The sequence below is a fragment of the Ursus americanus genome, chromosome 17 (assembly GCF_024610735.1).
Source record: "Ursus americanus isolate L20-20 chromosome 17, mUrsAme1.1.p, whole genome shotgun sequence".
Classification (NCBI taxonomy): domain Eukaryota; kingdom Metazoa; phylum Chordata; class Mammalia; order Carnivora; family Ursidae; genus Ursus; species Ursus americanus.
The window spans coordinates 7070046-7089559 of record NC_142143.1 but is presented as its reverse complement, the minus strand read 5'-3'; the positions used below and the strand labels follow the sequence as shown (position 1 = coordinate 7089559).

The window sequence follows — 19514 nt, the reverse complement described above, 5'->3', positions numbered from 1 at the left end:
TTGCTTCAGTAAGGAATGGATGGCCTCCTCAGGGACAGGGGTGGGATTTGTCCTGGTAACATGTGAGGAGCACCAGCCGGATGCCTCAGTTATACCCAGAAAATACCAGTCAGGCCATCCACGGAGTCCATGTGCAGAGAAAGGCCATGTGTGTGGTACCTGTGTGATCCAGGTGCTCTGAGAGGCACTTTACCTGCTGCCTCACCTCACATGAAGGTGGAGAGAGGTACAATTTCCAGGCAAGGAAGCTGAGCAGCTCAAATCGTTCTGCGACTCGCTAGCCGAGCCCAACTGTTCCCTGGCTAAAGTAGGTCCCTCGTGTTTCTTTCCGTGGGCCCTCCCCAGAGCTTGTATTTGATTACCACGTGTGCGGTTCTTTTAAGGTCCGCTCTCCACAACTGTGCCTGCTTCCTGGTCCCAGCTCAGCCCACCGTGCCGCCTCCGGCTCCCTGTGCGCCTGCCGAGCCCCTTGTCCCCCCCCCCCCCCCCATCCCCTGGGTGCCGGTAACTGGGCAGCTCACCCTACTCCTCGGGTCTGGCTGTACGCACCCTGCACAAAACTGGTTTGAACTCAGTCCTAATGAACGGATAGGGAGGCCCCCCGACGAACTAGGTTTAGAAGCTGGTGGAACGGAGGGGCGAGCAGGGGATGCACCAACTCCGCACTGCAGGTTTCTTAAAGAAAAAAACAGTGCTAGTCGTGACCCACCAAACTGATCCTGTCATCCACAGTTTAAAAGACACTGTCAGCTGATGAAAAGTTTCGGTCAGGGCTCCAGTCCGCTGACGCGCCCTTTTAGTCGGGCGCAGACCCCATGCAGACTTAACTTGCTCCACTCCGACCGCGACAGGGTGACAATCGCTCCCAGGCACAAGGTGGGCGGGACAAGACTCCGGTTTACCGCGCTCGGGACAGGGCGGGGCGGGACCGGAAGTGAGGTCTTCTGAGCGGCCGTCGCGGCCGGCGCTCATTGGCCGTGGGCGGCGCTCGGAGGTTCTCCCGCTGCTGCCGGCGCCTAGTGTGAGGTTCCGCGCCTCTGCTCTTCGCCCGGTGGATCCTAGAGCCGGGCTGCACACAGCCGTCCTGTCCGCACGCCCCTTCCCGCACCCACCTGCCTGGTAGGTGGGGGCGGGGGTCCCGGGAGGGCGGGCTTCTGGTGGGGCTGGGAGGCAGGGACCAAGGGCCCCGAACCTGCTGCTGGGGGTAGGGGATGAGATTCGCGGACCCGAACGCTTCTCGTTGGAAAGACTCGTTCTCCCCTCTGGGAGCCCCCAAGCCTCGGGACAGCAAGCCGGGTCCGCAAGCCCACGTAGTCGGCTCAGAGCCTAGCATCGACTTGTCACCTTTACAGAATGGGATCAGAGTCGCGTACGCAGCGGGGAAGAGCTCTGGGAACGTACGGGACGGGGAGCGGGGAGGGATTGAGAGGCAGGGTAAGTGGGAGTAACAGTAGAAAAAGTAGGATCCGCCTCCATGCAGTCTGCTTTTTCGGTTTTCCTTTCCCACTTCTCTTCTGCTTCGGTCATTACCGGCTGTCTGATACCCCCTGGCTTCAAGTTCTGCCCTAGCCCGGGTCTGGGTCCCTTGAATCTAGAGCGTGGCGTTGGAAGGCAGGTGGTCCTGGGTGAACTTGGGACTGCTTTCCATTCTTGAGGCTTCACCTATCTCATCCTCATCGGGTGGCACCGGGGCGGTTCTCTGAATGACCTCTGCAGGCTCCCTCTGTCAATCACTGAGCAGGTGTCCTGCTAGAACAGTGGCAGCTTTGAGGTAGCCTGTGTTCATTTAGAATCTCATTAGCCCGGGAATAGCTGAGTGTCTTTGGACAACCACCTCACTTTTCTGTGCCTTGGTTTCCACATTGGTAAAATTGGGCAGCTGTCATCTGAGTGTGAGACCTCTGACCACTGTGTTTCATATTGCACCCCACCAACTCCCTCATCCTTCTGTGCCTGTTTTACAAGTTTATTGATTGTGTGTTTCCTCTACTAGGGACATAAGTACTATGAATGCAGTGATTTTTGTTTGTCTTAGACACTGCTGTATTCCCAGGTCTAAAACAGTGCCTTGAACGTGATACTCAAAAAATAATTAGGGAATGGTGCTTGAATAGGAATGTGTTGCTTGTGGTGCCTGTGGTTCCAAAGTGAGTGAGTGGCAGACAGCCTTCTTACCCAAGACTGTGCCCCCTCCTTTCCTTCCCTGCATCCCTTCCTCTGCTCTTTTTTTTTTTTTCCAAGATTTTATTTTTAAGTAATCTCTACACCCAGTGTAGGCTCGAACTTACAACCTTAAGATCAAGAGTTGCATGCTGCACTGACTGAGCCAACCAGGTGGCCCCCTTCTTTTGTTCTGATGACAGAGAGGAAGGGAAACTGCAGAAGTTTTCACATCTCCCCTGACTGCCTGGGCTTCCTTAACCAGACACCTTCCTGGGGTCCAGGATGGGGTGTGTTGAAAGTGACCAGCCCCTCTTTCCCCAGACATGGTGCCTCACCCAATTCTTTCTCCCTACAGCAAGGAGGGGACTTCCTTATCTCTATTTTACAAGAGAAAAAGTGGAGGCTCAGAGAGGCTGAGCAGTTTGCCCCCCAGGGCCCACAGTCAGAGGCAGAGCCAGGGCTCTAGCCCAGAATTCTAGACACCCCTATGCCCTAAGCATCCCTATATTGCCAATATTATCTGTTTTCCTCCCTCCTACCATCCACAGTGTTTATTGTGTGTCTGGTGGTCACTGGCCCTGTGCTGAGACTGGGGCTCCTGGGCTTCCCAAAGCTGGGTTCTTGGTATTTGGAGGCCATGTCATGTTGGGAAGTTGCTGTTCACCTGCAGTCTTTATTTTATATAACCAAGCTCTGGATCTCACCTCTCTCTGGGTTACTTTCCTAGCTCTAGAATCTTGGATATGGATCTTCTTCAGTTCCTGGCCTTCCTCTTTGTCCAGCTATTGTTGGGGACAGGAGTCACAGGCACCCTGAAGCCCTCCCTGGACCCGAGCCTGGAGATCTGTATCCTTTGGAGTGGGAGGTGGGGTTAATAAGCTATTTCTGAGGATGTCTATAAATAGTCTTTCTGTACCCACAACCCCTTGGATTCCAGGATTGGAGCAGACCCAGCCTATGGAAAGGTGAGGTGCTCTAACCAAACCTTGATCAAGTCCATTCTCTTCTGATCCTCAGTTTCCCCATATGTTAAATGGAGAAGGCAAGGCATACTTCTCAGAGCCACGAGGGCTCTGAGGATTGTTCATGTGCATTGCATCTTATGGGTGAGACCCTGGATTGAGACTCAGGCCCTGGCATACTGGGCTACTTTCTCTGGGCCAGGCCTTGGGGATACAGAGAAGAGTCAGGACCAGTCAGTCCCTAGCTTTGAGGAATTCACAGTCCTCATACTGTACTCTGTAGTCAGCACTTTCATGAACTGTGGTCGGGAAAGAGGGGCAGAGAGAAACATGGTGCTGTGGCTTTTGAACTGGGTCTTGAAAGAACAGAAACTCATGGAGAAGGGGTGGTTGGCACTCCAGGCGAAGTGTACAGTGTAAGCAGAGGAGTGGAGGCTCTGGGAATAGTGAACGGTTGCAGCAAGTGGCAGGAAGACGATAGGAAGGGGAGGGCAGGAGGCAGGTCCTGAGGGTTGTGTTCAGGGTGTTTGATATAGAATACTATGTGAAATGGACGAAGGATAGGTTGCAGGATGCCTATGCCTCTCTGTTTCTTCCCTGGAGGTGGGGGGAGGGTGAGTGTCTCAGTCATGGGCATCTATGACCCTTGGAGATACTTGCTGGTCAGAAATGGGCCCTCTGGATTGGGACCACTGGAACGTCCAGGCAGGAATATGGGTGCCAGCCCCTTAACTTCATGCTGCTCAGACAAGAAGATGTTTGAGGTGAAACGGCGAGAACAGCTGTTGGCACTGAAAAACCTGGCACAGCTAAACGATGTCCACCAGCAGTACAAGATTCTTGATGTCATGCTCAAGGGGCTCTTTAAGGTGCGTGTGGGCATGGGGCAGCTCACGGCAGGCCCAGTCTTTGATCTGGGCACTGACAGATGGGTAGGAGTTCCCTAAAGGGATCGTGTTCAGTGAGGGGGAACTACATGCACAAAAGATTTGAAATAGGGTTTAAATAAATAGGCTCGTCTGTGAAGGGCTCTGCAAGGCCACTCAGCCTGGGTGGGGTTCCCTCAGGTGCTGGAGGACTCGCGGACAGTGCTCATTGCTGCAGATGTGCTCCCAGATGGGCCCTTCCCCCAGGACGAGAAACTGAAGGATGGTATGGTCTTCCTAATCTTACCCTTTCCTCCTCCCCACCACCTTGATCTTCTCTAGCCCCCCCCCCATTCTTCTCACTCTTTTTTCCTCTGGAAGTATCCTCTTATAACACCTTCCAAGTGGTCCATTTTAGTGAATGGATACTTAATCCATATTTCTCTAGGCATTTCTGGACTTCAGAGCCAGTTGCTGGATATATTCCTTTGTACTGTACTGTGCTTGGGGGAAGGGAAACAGGAAGAAGCCTCTGCCCATGACCCCACCTCTGGGATTCTTGCGTTTTCTACCATCCTGACTCTTGTGGTAGAGAAGGCAAGGGTTGTTCCCATTTGTAGGAGAAAAAAACTGAGTTCTGTTGAAGAGACTAGCCAGTGGGGGCAGTTAAGAGTGCTCTTTACTACTGTTTTAAAGCCCCAACCCCCTTAAATCCTTTTTGAGACAAGGTGGGAAGAACAGATAAGTAAGATGATGTTCTGTGTCCCTTCATCCCCTCTTCCAAGAGTTGTTCTCCTGGGGTAGTTCCCCCATCCCCCGTTAACTGGTTATATTTTAACAATAAAACTTGTTAGATTACACTGTCTGAGAGGGGATGGACATAGCACTTATATATCAAATGGTGGGCACTTTACAAACACAGTCTGGAATCTCCACTCTAACTCTGAGGAAGGCACTATTGCCTCCGTTTTCCAGATAAAAGGACAAGTGGTTTGCTCTTGCAAACGTGTAAACCGAGCTAACTCCTGAGTTCTTTGAGGTTCAAGATTGTTCTGAGACCCAGAGGTCCCTGTTCCACTTGTCTCGGACCCAACCTGGCATATCTTTGGAGGAGTCCACTTATCTCTCTGTGTGGCCTGGCCAGTGCTGGGAGGGCTGCCTCGGCCTTATCTGCAGGGATGGCTCAAACAGGGACTTTCGGCACGGCTGGGTATGTAGTTCTATGTCATGATAGCCTAGGCGGGAGGGACCTGCTGCCATGACAGACACACTAACTTAGTCGGAACTGAGCTGTTGATCAGAGGAAAGGCATTAGTGGGAAAATTGGTGAAATTCAGGGAAGATCTGATGATTAGTATTGATGTTAATTCCCTTGTTTAGATAGTTGTGCAATGGTTATGTAAGATGATAACATTAGGGAAGCCAAGTGAAGGAATTTTATGATGTATGATAGAAGTCTGAAGTTATTTAAATATAAATCTCAAGAAGCATTTAAAATAAAATAAAGGGGCACCTGGGTGGCTCAGTTGGTGAAGCATCTGCCTTCGGCTCAGGTCATGATCCCAGGGTCCTGGGATTGAGTTCCACATCAGGCTCCCTGCTCAGTGGGGAGTCTGCTTCTCCTCCTCCCTCTGCCTGTCCCCCGAGCTCCTGTGTGCGCACACGTGCTCTCTCTCTCAAATAAACAAATAAACATCTTTCTAAAAAGTTAAAATAAAATAAAATTGGAAAGCTATAGAAACAACAACAACAATAAAACCCTAATGTGTTCTCTGGTCATCCTAATAGACCTGCCCCTCATATACACTGCAATTGTGTTAATACTGGGGCCTGGCTCTGGATATTTGGATGCCAAGTTGGGGAAGTCAGACCCAGCCACGCCTCATGTGACGCATGTGTCTTCATGTGCAAAATGGCACCCACCTCTCTGGTCCCCACAACAAATGAGATACAGAGGAAAGAGCATGGCCTTTGCAGTCAGACCTGGGTTTGTAGCCCAGATTTGCCGCTCACCAGCCATCTGAGCCTCGGTTGCCCATCTGTACAATGGGAACAGCAGCCACATCTCTCTCGAGGTGGTTTTGAGAATTCCGTGATCTCGTGGACACAAAGCCATTAGCATGCACTGCACACATGGTCAGCACCTGTGGAGAGTGGCCCAGTTCCCTTCTGTGATTACTAGGCTTAGTGGGCTTCCGTTCTCTGAAGGGTGGCTGGGGCTGGCCACGCGGGCAGTAGAAGGGCATCTGCCCAGGGCACTCATCAGGATCCTCTCGCCAGCTTTCTCCCAAGTAGTGGAGAACACGGCCTTCTTCGGTGATGTGGTGCTGCGCTTCCCGAGGATTGTGCACCACTACTTTGACCACAATTCCAACTGGAACCTGCTCATCCGCTGGGGCATCAGCTTCTGCAACCAGTCGGGCGTGTTTGACCAGGGGCCCCACTCGCCCATCCTTAGCCTGGTAAGGACTGACCCAGGCAGAGGGGGTTCGGGGGCCCTCTGCCTGGTGGTGTACCGTGAACCTTGCATCTGCCTTCAGTTGGGCCTAAACGTCAGCCCTTGGCTGTGTTTCTGTGATAAGCCTCAGGGCACCTTGAGATCCTGTCTCGGGGTTCTGTGCTGACTGGGTCCCTCGGGGTTATCACCTGTTCCACATCTGCCTAAGCCTTGGGCCCCGGTCCCACCATGGAGGGAGTGGCCATGGGTAAGGAGTCAGGAGAAGGCAGAGGATGACTAACTTTTCCTCATCCACAGATGGCCCAGGAGCTGGGGATCAGTGAGAAAGACTCTGACTTCCAGAATCCATTTAAAGTAGACCACCCAGAGGTAAGCTGCTGGGGCCTATGGCCATGTCTCCTCTGCCTCTGCTGGGTCATGGGAAGCCCGGTCATAGAGGGGCTGGCACACCTTGAGTGGAGCGTGAGGGCTTTCAACTTGGAGCCAGACATGCTCGGGTCTGGATGCACATACCATCACTTACTCATTGGTGTCTTTAGTCAAGCCGTCCCTGTCTCAGCCTCAGGCTCCCTGTCTTTTCACCGGGTATGGACTCCAGCTGTGGGGGGCGGTCAGAGGCTGTGAGCACACCCATCCTGATGTACCGTAGACATCCAGCACCAAGTGGATGCCGGGGAGGTCAGGCCTTGTTTTTCTGCCCTTGAGCCTCTGAGTGCTCAGCCAGGCTTCTGTCTCACATTCCTGCATATGCTTTCATCCTAGGGGGCTGAGGTGGGCTCTGAGGGCTGAAGGCTGCAGGGTGACAGATGGGGACACACACATTAGAGGGGAGGAGGGAATCAGAGGTGGCAGGGCAGGGCAGCAGGGGCAGGAAAGGCTGGAGGACTGGACTTGTCAAATCACAGGCTCTCCTCTGGTATAGGGAGGAGTGTCAGGGTCCATGAGGGGTCTAGGATTGTAGCCTGCTACTGTTTCATGGGTGCTGACAGGTCAGAGACATCAGAGTTTATGACAGCAAAAGCAATATCCAGACTGTTGGCCTGGTCATGTGGGTTCCCCTTGTTCCCCAAGTCACCCAGGGGTGACCCGGAGGGGCCCAGGCAGCTGTGCATGCAGTGGGTTTGCACGAAGCTGAAGAATACCAAATTTGGGATATTCACAGCCTTTATAGTGAATAGAAGCAAACCTGCTCTTTGCGGGGCAGTCATCATGTCACCCTTCCACGTTGTTCTCTGCAAGCAGTCCTGACAAATGACCCAGATAGAGTGATCAGGGCTTTGCTTTCTTGGTGTACCCAGTGAGAACATGCAGGGATGCTCAGGGCCGTGGTTGATTGCCTCCCCCACAGTTCACCCCTCAGCCCTCTTGGCTTAACTTAAATTTCCACATGAATGTGCTGTTCAGTCTGATTGATCTGATAGGTAGAGGCCAGGATCAAATATGTTCAGTTTGTCTCATACTGCCATTGGATGAAGACTGCCATCAACAGGACTCTAAGCAGCAGGCCGAAGCCAAAATGCCATGCTGATCTCAACCCTCCAGCGTTGCAGACTCAGCTGGCTGCGATAAGTCCTGGGCGGGCTGGAAGGTCTTATACTGGACGATTAGAACGTGGTCTGAGGCCAGTCAGTTACCCATTACCATGCACACAAGAGTTTAGACTGACCTGCTGATCTTTGATGTCATTGTCAGTAATTACAGAGTGCAATAGATGGACCCAGAGCAGTCCTCTTCCCTAGTAAAGAGACATTTCTTTTTTTTCTTTTTTTTTAGAGTGTGCGCACATGCATGTGCTAGTGGGCGGGGCGGGAGGCAGAGGGAGAGAGAGGGAGAGAATCTTAAGCAGGTGCCTGACAATGGGGCTCAGGGCTCCATCTCACACCGCTGAGATCATGACCTGAGCCAAAATCAAGAGTTGGTTGCTTAACCGACTGAGCCACCCAGGCGCCCCAGTAAAGAGCCATTTCATGGCCCACTGTCTCCCACATGTTACTACTTGATTTGAGTCACCATTACGTTATTGGTCTGAGCCGTGAGGGCAATGTCACTATGAAGTTGCAGCCTCAGTTGCCCTACTTGGCATAATGGAAGGTCACTCAGGCATCAGGAGAAGTAGATGCATTTGTATCTGTCAGATTAAAACACGTTGTACTGCTGTGCGTGTCTGCACAGGGTCACTTCAGGAGCTGCTTTTGATGGCATCAGGCATATTAGAATACTTCACTACTGACCATGTCCCTGTGAGTTTTCCTGTCCCAAGGATGAGAGTGACACACACAACAACTGATCACATTGTCAGCTGCAGCTGCCATTTGGCTTGGGCAGACCCTAGGATTGTTTGCCAAGTGGCGGTGCGGGGTCTAAGAGACCAAGAGGATTAATTGTTCCCTCCCCAGATGCTAAGATTATTGCTACAAAATCAGGGTGTCACATCCAAGGACCTATAATTCTACTTTTTCTCCAATCATCCCCTATTATTACCTGGACCTTTCTTTCATCCAGAAGGGTCAGATGTGAATGGGACAAGGGCATTTTTACAAAACATTCAGAGACACATTGTATCTTCCATCTTGGGCCACATGGGCCACTGTAGGGGGACTTGGAGGGAGCATACTCAACCAAGTGTCATCCTAATGATCTCAGGTCATACCATCCCAACCAGGGACTCTTGGTAGTCAAGCCAGAAATACAGAGTCCTTTGCTTTGTGCCCATCCATGGTGGCAGGTATGTTTCCACATCCAGTACAATGATGCATTTAGGTGGCAGTGCCGGTTAACTTGGTAGTGTAGTCTTGATCAGTGTTTTGATTCTGGTTGGTCTCGTCAGAGAATGGGTCTTCTGAGGGGCATCTAAACAAGTGACCTGGACTGTTAAACTGTTAACCACAATTTGTTTCCATAGATTGTGGCCCCAGAGAGGAATGGTTGTCTTTCCTCTGCCCATCTGTAGTCTTCTGGGAGCGGGCCAGATGGCTAGGATGCTAATAACAGTCAGTAGAAATATAACCTGCATCATGAAGAATATTATCTAAGCAAAGGTGGTGGCTTCTAATTCAGATCATTATCTGACTGGCCTTAATGGCAGTCAGTCTTCCAGCATTGTCATTGGGACTGGATGGCCACCGCTAAGAGACACCAGAGTCTAAGGTTCCCAAAAGCATCCCCAGGTTTGTTGAGGACTGAGTGTATAGTTGTGCTCTTGGCTGTAATTTATTACAGCGAAAGGATACAATGCAAAATCAGGAAAGGGAAAAGGCTCATGGGTGATGTTTGAGGGAAACCAGGCACAAGCCTCCATGAGTCCTCTCCCAGTGGAGTCCCCCACGACATACTTCATTCCCCCAGCAACAAGATGTGACCCGTGAGAGGTTGTCTGTCAGGGAGGCTCATTAAAGACTCAGTGCCTAGAGTTTTTATCGGGAGCTGGTGACTTAAGTACCCTCTGCCCAGTGCATACCAGAATTCCAGACTCCCAGGAGGAAAGCAGGTGTTCAGCACAAACCACATTGTTGGCAAAGTTTAGGCTCAATGAGCCACTCATTCATGAGGGTGGTGGGAGCCCTCCCAAAATCCAAGTTTCCAGATACCAGCCAGGATCCAACCTTCAAAGCAGGTCTTTCAGAGGATAGCAGTCAGGCCGGCTTTGTTAACTCTTCTGGACAGCATCATTAGCTCTTAATTTAGGTGAACAGTCAGTGGACCAGGCATGAGTATTTAGGGGAACCTCTGAATCCAGGGCCCCCTTGAACCATCAGGCAGCAGAATGGGAGATGTGGGTTTCCCTACTAGGGTTGCTGTCACCCCATCGCGTAACATCCCTCGAGGTTGCTTGCTTACATTGCAACCCTGATAAATGGCCAGTGTAAGAACAGTCAGGGCATACCCAGCAATAATATGCAAGGACACTCAGGGCCATGGCAAATTGCCTTTCCCAGTGAGGGGGACCCACAGAGATGCTTTATTGCTGTGATGCTGGCTCTCCTTGCCCTGTAGGTCTTGAGTGCCTCTGACATAGGAGGAGGGTAAGAGCATGCACCAGAGAGAACGGGTTCTAGGATAGATTTAGTTTGGCTTTGTCCTAGTGTGCTCTGCTTAGAAATAACCATAGCAGCAATATCCTTACCTTACTTCGCATTGGCTGGGGATGGTCTCAAGATTTGACTCACTGTTTGGCGTCCAGTATGGACCTGTCCCACCAGCAGTAGTTCAGGTTTACTCAGCTCCCCGCATGCACTCTCCATGCCAGGGAGTGCTCCGGGAGTCCTCTCTTACTACTTGTGTACCTGTCACTAGAACGAACTTGTATCAGGCTGTCTGCTGGCCACTGCCTCCGTCCAGAGGGAGCTGGCCCTCTCCCTGCTCTTCCTATGCTTACAGTCTGTTGGGGAAGGCAGCAGGGAAACAGACATGATCTAGCATGATCACTGTATCAGGGGAGGAGGGAAGTGTGGTGAGCTGTGGAACCCCTGACAGGGAGCCTGACCCTGCTTCAGCAGGTGGGTGGTGGAGGCTCTGGGATAAGTAAGACTTGCGGGCTGGACCAGCTCGGGGAAGACCTTCCAGGCAGAGGGACTAGTTGCACAAAGGCTCAGAGGTATAGCCCGTGGGTTTATTTATCATTCGGTGAACACGTGCTAAATCCCAGCCACGAGAGACTAGCGCTGCTGTCCTGGGAGATAGTCTATAAAAAACATACAGTATGGTAGGTGGTGGAAAAAAAGCAGGGGAATGTGGTTAAGGATTCAGGGACAAAGCGGAGGTACCATTGCTACTTCATGTGACTCAGACACAGGAGGTCTTACTGAAAAGATCTGAACAAGGTGAGGGAGCCAGCTGTGTATCTGGGGGAAGAACATTCCAAGCTGAAGGAGCAGCAAGTGTAAAGGCCTTGAATTGGAGGCATATTTGGGGGAGGGGAAGACGTGAGAAGATAAGGTCAGAGTAGGCCAGATCACAAGACCCTCGTGGGTCTTCTCAGGGGCTTTGGCATTTACTCGGAGACACATGGAGAGCAGGGTGATGGGTTCTGACTTCCCTTTTTAAAGGATCATCCTGGCTGGTGTGTGGAGAGTAGTTTAGGGGACCAGGGTGGGAACAGGGACTCTGAGGAGGAGGCTGCTGTGCTTGTCCATTTGGGAGTTAATGGCAGCTTAAACCAGGTGACAGTGAGGATGGTGAGATTCTGGTTGCTTAGAAGGTAGAGCCAGTAGGATTTGCTAAGGAAGCAGATGTGGCATGAGAGACTCATTAAGAAGGACTAGAAGACTTTTGGCCTGCACACGTGGAAGAATGGAGCTGCCATTTTCTAAAATGGGCAGACTGTGATGGGACCAGGTTGAGGCCTGGATTGGAGATCAAAACTTTATTTCTGGACCTGGTGAGCATTTGAATGAACATGTCAAGGAGGCGATTGGAAATATGACTCTAGATTTGGGGTTGAAGCTGGGGCTACATATGTGAGTCATGCCTGTGAAGGAAGGTATGGAGAGCCACGGCACAGGTCCTGTCCCATCAGCCCAGGGCAGGTGAGTTGTCAGGGCAGATAGAGCAGTGACCAGAGGACTGAGGTCTGGGATGTACCTGCAGGTAGAGGTGGGAGGATGGGGAGGAACCAGCAAAGAAGTCCCAGAATGACAGTTGGTGTGAGAGTAGAATCCCAGGAGAGGATCGTTTCCCGGACACCCTGTGAGGAGAGCGTAGCAAAGAGGGAGTGAGCGGCTTGTAGAATCTGCTGGAAGGCTGAGGAGCATGAGGCCTAAGAACCAGCCACTGGATTTAGGAACATGGACCCTGGCCATCAGAGATCCTAATATAAGCTGTTTTGGTAGAGCGGTGGGGACAAAGATTGGATTTCATGAGAATGAGAGGTAAGGAGGTGGGCATAGCAAGTGCAGACCACCTGTGAAGGGCTTTCTTTTCAAGGGGAACAGACCAACGGGAGAATAGCTGGAGGGGGTATGGATTCCAGGGGAAATTTTCATCAGGTGGGAGAGACTAGGCATGTTGATGGGGACGGCCCGTTAGGGAGGAAGAATTGGTGGTGCAGGGGCAGGAGAGTTGCTGGAGCTTCATCCCTGAGCAAGTGAGGCAGGGAGGGAAAGGTCGGCCTTGCCTCCAAGAGCGGTGTAGGCACAGAAGCAGCTGGGTTGGTGGGTATGGAGGTGGGAGTTTGTGGAAGTTGTCTTGTGAGTGCTTCCATCTTCTGCAATGGTTTGTGGGGAAGGGGTAGAGCAGGGTTGGGGTTCGAGAAGGTGTGTCTAGGAGAACGGCTGACTGAGCGGACCAGGGAGACATCCTGGATTGCCAGGCAGCATGAAGGGCCCACTTGAGGTTAGCATCAGGAATTTAAAGTAGGTGTTAGTTAGGCCTTGTGGGGAAGGGGTCTGGGGAAAGGAGAGGCAGTGTTTCTCTTCTGACCGAGCCTGGTGAGGCTGAGCCAGCTGGGGTTGGAGGGCCCAGATCTTTTGACTTCCTCTACCACTGCCAGAGCCACAGGGTATGGGGTCCTCTGTGACCTTGGGGGGGAGGGCCGTTCTCCCAGCTCCTCATCCCTCCCAAGAGGATCAGAGTTAACTCATAGGGATAGGAGGCAGAGTGTGGTAGGGGTGACTCTGACAAGGGAGGTGGGAGGCCTGGGGGCTAGTCCCAGTTGTGCCTCCCTCTTGCTGTGTGACGTAAGCATATCACCGGCCCTTTCTGGGCCACACTTCTCTGATTTCACCCCATCTTCCAGACTCATAGTTCAATCTAACATGGCAGGTAGATTGCTCCACAAGGTAGAAATTCTAGTTTGTTTTTAATGTCTACCTTGATCAAACATTTATCACGTTTGCCCTAAGAACAAATAAAATGGGCATATTTCACAGCACAGTTAACCTGAGTTTGGGGTACTGTTATTGCATTTTATATTCTAACCTGATTCATTCGTTCCTTTAAAAAATACATACTGAATGCCATGTATAAGCCAGGCCGGTCCTATGCTAGGGAGCGATGGCACAGTGAGCAGCACCTGACACGATCCTCGGAGAGTGTTCTCCAGTGGGGGCGACGGGCACAAAGCATGTGATCCTGAGGGAGGAGCCAGCCCCAGCCCTAGCCAGGAGTCAGGGCAGGTCCCTGAGGGTGGTGACTGCTGAGCAGAACTCACGTGGCAAAAGGGGCAGGGGCTGGAAAGAGCATTCTGGGCCCGGACCACAGCACATGCAGAGGCCTGCAAGTGGGAGCGACCAGGGAATCCAAGAACCCAAAGCGGGGAGTGTGAGGGAGGAGCACAGCAGTGGACAGCATGGGCCCGCAGGTGCCTCATGTGGAACTTGCTCCTGAGAGTAATGCAGAGTCATGGAAGGGTTTAAGCAGGAGTGTGACACGGTCAGGTTTACATTTTGGAAAGATCTAACTGCAGTGAGGAGAATGGCTCGAGAGGGATCAAAGTGCCTGCAGAGAGCCCTGGGAGGCCCGAGAGTCATCGGGTGGGAGCTGGAGGTGGTGATGGGGTTAGCGACAGGAGAGACGGAGAGAAGTAGGTGAGCTTGAGAGAGACTTAGGAGTTACAGTGAGCCAGGCCTTGGCCAAGGACTCTGTGTAGAGGGAGGGAGGTGGGGTGTGGAGCCCTGCAGTTCACACGGACAGGGACACTGGAAGAGGACTGGGTTTTTGGGGAGATGGAGCCATGCCAAGTCTGGGGCACGTTTGGGACATCCTAGTGGCATTTAGATCTGGAGATGCAGATTAGAGCGGTAACCGACATCGACACCTAACAAGCCATGGGTTAAGATGAGCCAGTCTGCAGAGAACAGAGGGGATTGCACTTGAGGAATGCCTCCACTGAAGTCCTCCTTCTCCCACCCTGGCTCGCCCTGTGTTCCTGTCTCTTCACCAGGACCACCGTCCACGCACCGTGGAAGCCGTGAGCCTGGGCACTGCCGTCTTCTTTTCCACCTTTTTCAGGTTCTGCCAGTTTGACCTCTGACCCACTGCTTCCTATGGGTGTACTCCTTCGCCTGGGCTTCCCTGCAGCTTGTTCACAAGCAGCGGGCTGCTTGCGGTCTCTTGATCTCACTGACTGCCCCCCCCAGGGGTATGGCAGTGGGGGGGGCATCTAGATTGTCTTGGGCACTCAGACCCTTCACTCTGAGAGGAGGAGCACCATGCAGGTTCACACCTCAGCACCTGCCCCTCTCTCTAGAATGTCCTTTTCTTCCCTCACTCTGTTTGTTTGGTGAGCTCCTAGTTATGTTTCAAGACCCTCTAAGCTGCTTTCCCCAAGCTCATTGAACTATCTCCTTGTCTGCGGGCTCCCTGAGGGCAGGGCCCGTGTCTAGGCAATCTTCCCGCTGCCACAAGCCCACAGCAACCTAGCTCAGAGCAAACTCTTTGCTGCCGGCAGACTAAACCAGACTGCTCTGTTCCTCTCTCAGTTCATTTCCAGCACTGACCCTTTCCAGAAGGCCCTGAGGGAGGAGGAGAAACGCAGGAAGAAAGAAGAGAAGCGGAAAGAGATCCGAAAGGGCCCACGGATCTCAAGATCCCAGTCGGAGTTATAGCCGGGAGCAGCCCAGGGCTCAAGGGGCCAGGAGACCAGTCCAGAGGAAGAGGCGGAGGCATCGACTGGTGGTGAGAGCTGCCCCCCCCACCACGGGGAGGTGGCATTTGCTCAGCCCCCTGGAGCCGGCTCTGCGCCCTAACAGAAGTGGCTGGGCCACAGACGGCTGGATTTCCTTCCAGGGGCCTCCCTGGAGAGGGTGCCAAGGGGGCCTTCAGAGGATGCCATGCTGCATATCAAACCACGTTGAGATGCTGGGGGAGGCTGGAAGGATCCCAGGTTGGACTCTCCCATTGGCTTAGGACCGCTGGCCAGCTGGCTGCCGCCCTTCCTGAGCAGGCAGCAGACTCGGGCTCTGAGCCACTCGTGGAAGTGCCGTGCCTGCTGCTGGCCCCACTGTGGCAGTGAGCTGCCCAGTGCAGGCCCCAGCCCCTGCAAAGACACAATAAAAACCAGCAAACCCTCTGGGCTAACAGAGGCTACTTTGGGCCCCCAGGGAGCTGTGAGCCCTTTCCTGGAGCAGGGGCCGGCAAGGCAGTGAAGCAGGGGCTTGGCTTAGGTCTCCTATTCCCTTCTCAGCACTGTCCTTCATAAAGGAGTGTCCCGGGTGTTTAGCCAAAGACTTCAGAGCAACATGATCTCTGTCATCAGATACTGGGGACAGTCCATGAACAGGTGCAGGGTAGAATCAACGTGTCGTCTCTGGCAACCTTAGGAGCCCCTTGGCCTGTGGGTAGGGGATGTCAGGCAACAGGCTCTAGCTCTGCAGGAGGCCGTGCTTTGTAATGGCAGGGCTGCCCGAAGCTGGCTTGGTCAGAGAGCTCCCCATAGCAGAGACCAGCGGCCACAGAGCAGGGCAGCTGCAGAGGGAATTAGGCCCTGAACGGGCAGCTACCCTTTCATCACGTCCCTCCCAGGCAAAGGAGGAAGATGCTCCGGTGGGAATTCCAGTTCAGTCTCTTTGACCTTGCCAAGCTAGGTCTGCCTCTTAAAAGGGGAGAGACACATGACCATCCCAGAACCCTCCAGCCCCCCCCCCACACTGACAGAGTCCAAGAGAGATGGGAGTCTTGTCTCAGCCCCTCAGACTTGCTGAGTGACCCTGGCCCAGCCCTTCCCTGTGCTGTGGCTTCATTGGCAAAATGAATTTGATAATGTCTGAACCCTCTGCCCAGCCCTCAGCAGCTTCTCTGAGCCTGGGGCCCGGCTTCTCAATGGCAGATGCTCTTCCCTGATGGTTCTGCTATCATCCATTAGGTTTGCTGAGCATCCCTGTATGCACAGCTAGAGAGGGGCCCAGTCGTAACCCATCTTCACCTCTGGCCCATCCGGCTCCCCTATCCTCCTAGGCTCATCCTTCTACACCCTCAGCCTCTCCATCTTGGTTGAGTCCTTCCTCTCCCTCCTCAAATGGGCCCAAGTTTTCCCATCTGACACCTTCAAAGAAAGAAACAGAACTACTCTGCTCTCCCTCTGTCTCTCCTTCCCTTTGATGCCATTGTTGTGGTTACTAGTTCCTGGAACTCCACCTCAAGTCTTACCAGGCAGAGCCTTCCCACTTCCTCCTCAGAAGGTATAAAGGCCGGAGGGCACTTGTTTGTCCAGCTTCTGTGCAGCCAGGATTCTGTCCTGTGAGCCATGTGCTATCAACCAGTTGTACCAGCCTGTTGTGCTGGTGGAGGTAATGGGTTGTGCTGGTGGAGGTAGTGGCTGCTGGGACCAGAGGTAGCAGTAGGGCAGGGGATGAGGGCAGTTCTAGTGACCAGACTAGACTAACACCAGGGGTGCCCAGTGGTGGCAACAATGATGTCTTCAGTGGTGGTTTCAGCATGGTCTTCAATATGGTTCCTGTCTGCTGAGCTTCCAAGTCCAATCTCAGGCACCCCTGGAGAGTCTGGGAGCTCCCCTGTATCCTCAGGCAGGGTTTTTCAAAACAGTGGCACTATTTACATTTAGGGCCAGATAATGCTTTGTTGTGTATATGAGGATGGCTGTTCTGTGTGTTATAGGACATTAGCAGCATTCCTCGCTTCTGCCTACCAGATGCTCGTAGCAGTCTCTAGACAGTACTAGATGACCCAGGGGCAAAGTCTCCCTGGTCCACAGCCCTTGTCCCTCCTTGTCCCAGCCTCACATCTTCCTCTGCTGTCCTGTAACTGCCCCCAGAGAGATGTTGTTGGAAGCTCTTTGAGATGATCCTTCCAGGCTTCTGGGCTGCTATGTTGTGCTGGTTCTCTGCCCTCAGTCTGAATCTGCTCTGTCTCTTCCTGATTCCTCTTTCCTCTCCTGCCCCTTAAACAAAGCATTTTTTTTTAAGATTTTATTTATTGAGAGAGAGCTCAAGAGCATGAGCAGAGAGAGGGGCAAAGGGAGAAGCAGACTCCCTGCTGAGCAGGGAGCCTGGCCCACAGTGGGGGGGGGGGGGGCGGAAATCCCTGGATCCTGAGATCGAGACCTGAACCGAAGGCAGATGGCAGATGCTTAACTGACTGAGCCACCCAGGTGCCAACTGACTGAGCCACCCGGCGCCCCCTGACGCGTTTTTTTTTTTTTTTTCAAAGCTTAGTCTCTCCTCTCTGCTCTTTTCGAAAATTCTTGGCAGCTGAACCTCTGAGACCCCGAAGCTGATGGCTCCTGCCCTCTTGCCACTGATAACCCTCAGTCCTTATGTTTCAGCTTATCCAAAAGCAAACTTGTTTCCCATCTCCAAACCTAATCTCTGTGTCGAACCACGGGGTACACATTCTTGCCTAATCCTGGAGGAAGTGACAACTAAATCCTGAAAGATTGGAGGTGGAAGAAGGTGACAGGCACTGTGAGCAGAGGCCTAAAAAGGGAGGCGACAAAGGTAGTAAATGAAAAAGCATATTCAAAGTTCACTTCTCTGACCTGTGGTAATTGCCCAATCTGTGGTAGATCTCTGGATATGTGGTTGTCTGGTCCCTCCCTTTCCAGGTGAAGAACCCAGGTCCTGAGGGGTGACTTGTCTAAGGCTGCTCCAGCCCTGAGTGCCAGTCTGTGTTTTACCAGCCAGGGCAAGGTGCCACCTGGAAGAGATGTTCAGTGAGGTGGGAGAATGCCAGTGTTTTGCTGAGGCTGGGTACGGTGCAGCCAGCTTTCTTCTGCAGTTTCTACTGAGCCTTCACTTGTGCCCCCTCAGGCCACTTCATTAGCACCCAGCCTGTGGGCAGGTCCAGAGGGGAGTTGTGGGGACAGCGCAGAGCGAGAGGTGCTGTGCCCACTTTCTGGACCTCCTGCTGCTCAGGCAGCCCTCTGCGGGGGTGGTTATTGAGGCTCTGGGTTGGGAGAGCACTGGACCAGAGTGAGTTATGGTAGGCCAGCAGACAGTCGCCCCTCAATGTGGGGAGCCCTGTGAAGAGGCACAGGCAAAGGTGGCACTGCCCAGGTCAGTGCCTGGTCCCAAGGAGAGCAGCAGGGTTTGGTTTTCTGTTTCAGGGTGAGACTAGTGGGTGTAGTCTGCATGTAAACAATGAAGAAACATTCTTGTCCTTTTTCCCCCCAAAAAAGTCACTGTTTTTTCTTGTGTTATACATGTTCATTATAAGAAGTAATTTAAACAGTACTGAAATACCAAGAAGAAAATAAAATTCACCCTAAATCCAACCACTCCATAATCATGACTTGACTCTCAGCTGTTGGGCCTTCCAGGCTTTTAGCCCTTAATGTGAACACATAGATCCCTATTTTTCCAGTTACAATAGCTATTGTGTATGGGTACATACTGTATGTCAGACCTGATGCCAAGTGCATGCTGGCAGCAGCTCCTCCTGCCTCAGGGCCTTTGTCCGTGTCATCTGTTCCCCTGGCTACAGCAGACGTGATTCTTCAGAATTTTAGGTTTCATCTTAAATGTCAAGAGTCCTTTGTTAGTTGCATCACACGTAGTACTTTCCCTTGATTCCTTGTATAGTTGTCTGCTTTTTACATTTGTCTAATGTCTGTTCTCTTCACTACTGGAAGCTCTCAGAGGGCGGGAACTGCCTCTTTTTGCCTGTCAGAGATGTTCAATAAATATTGTCAAATGAATGTGCAAATGATTTCATTTAATCTTCAAAACTCTGAGAGGGCACTATTTTCCCCGCATTTTAGAGATTTCAAAACTGAGGCTTAAAGCGGTTATTTAGGCAGCCCAAGGTCACACTGCCTAAATGTCTGCCTCTGTGTTCGACTCTTGACCACAAAGCAACAGTTCTCTCTTAGGAAACATACTTGTTCCTTTTTAACATATTGTGAGAGTCTTTGTCAATAGATAGACATTTACGTACATAATCTTTAGTGATGCCGTGGTGTCCCATTGTGTGGATGTAATTTGTTCATCCAGTCCTTTATTGGGCTTCCCAATTTGTCCCAGTTACAGAGGACTTTGGGATGAATGTCTTCGAACTTACGTATTTTCGCACTTCTTTGAGCGCTCATACTTTTATTCTTAGGACAAATTCCTGTTAGTCTGCACATTTGTTTACATCGTGACCAGCTGCAAGATGGGGCAAGGAAGCGCCTGA

General features: G+C 52.1%; 1 protein-coding gene across 1 annotated transcript; it reads left to right on the top strand.

The window, feature by feature from the left end:
* The first annotated feature begins 986 nt into the window (after nucleotides 1–986).
* On the top strand, nucleotides 987–17545 carry CCDC134 (coiled-coil domain containing 134). The gene is made up of 7 exons (XM_045779853.2): nucleotides 987–1119; nucleotides 2891–3009; nucleotides 3873–3994; nucleotides 4193–4277; nucleotides 6272–6453; nucleotides 6747–6818; nucleotides 14867–17545. The coding sequence occupies exons 2-7, from the start codon at nucleotides 2907–2909 to the stop codon at nucleotides 14990–14992; spliced, it is 690 nt and encodes a 229-aa protein (XP_045635809.1). The 5' UTR covers nucleotides 987–1119; nucleotides 2891–2906; the 3' UTR covers nucleotides 14993–17545.
* Nucleotides 17546–19514: the final 1969 nt, after the last annotated feature.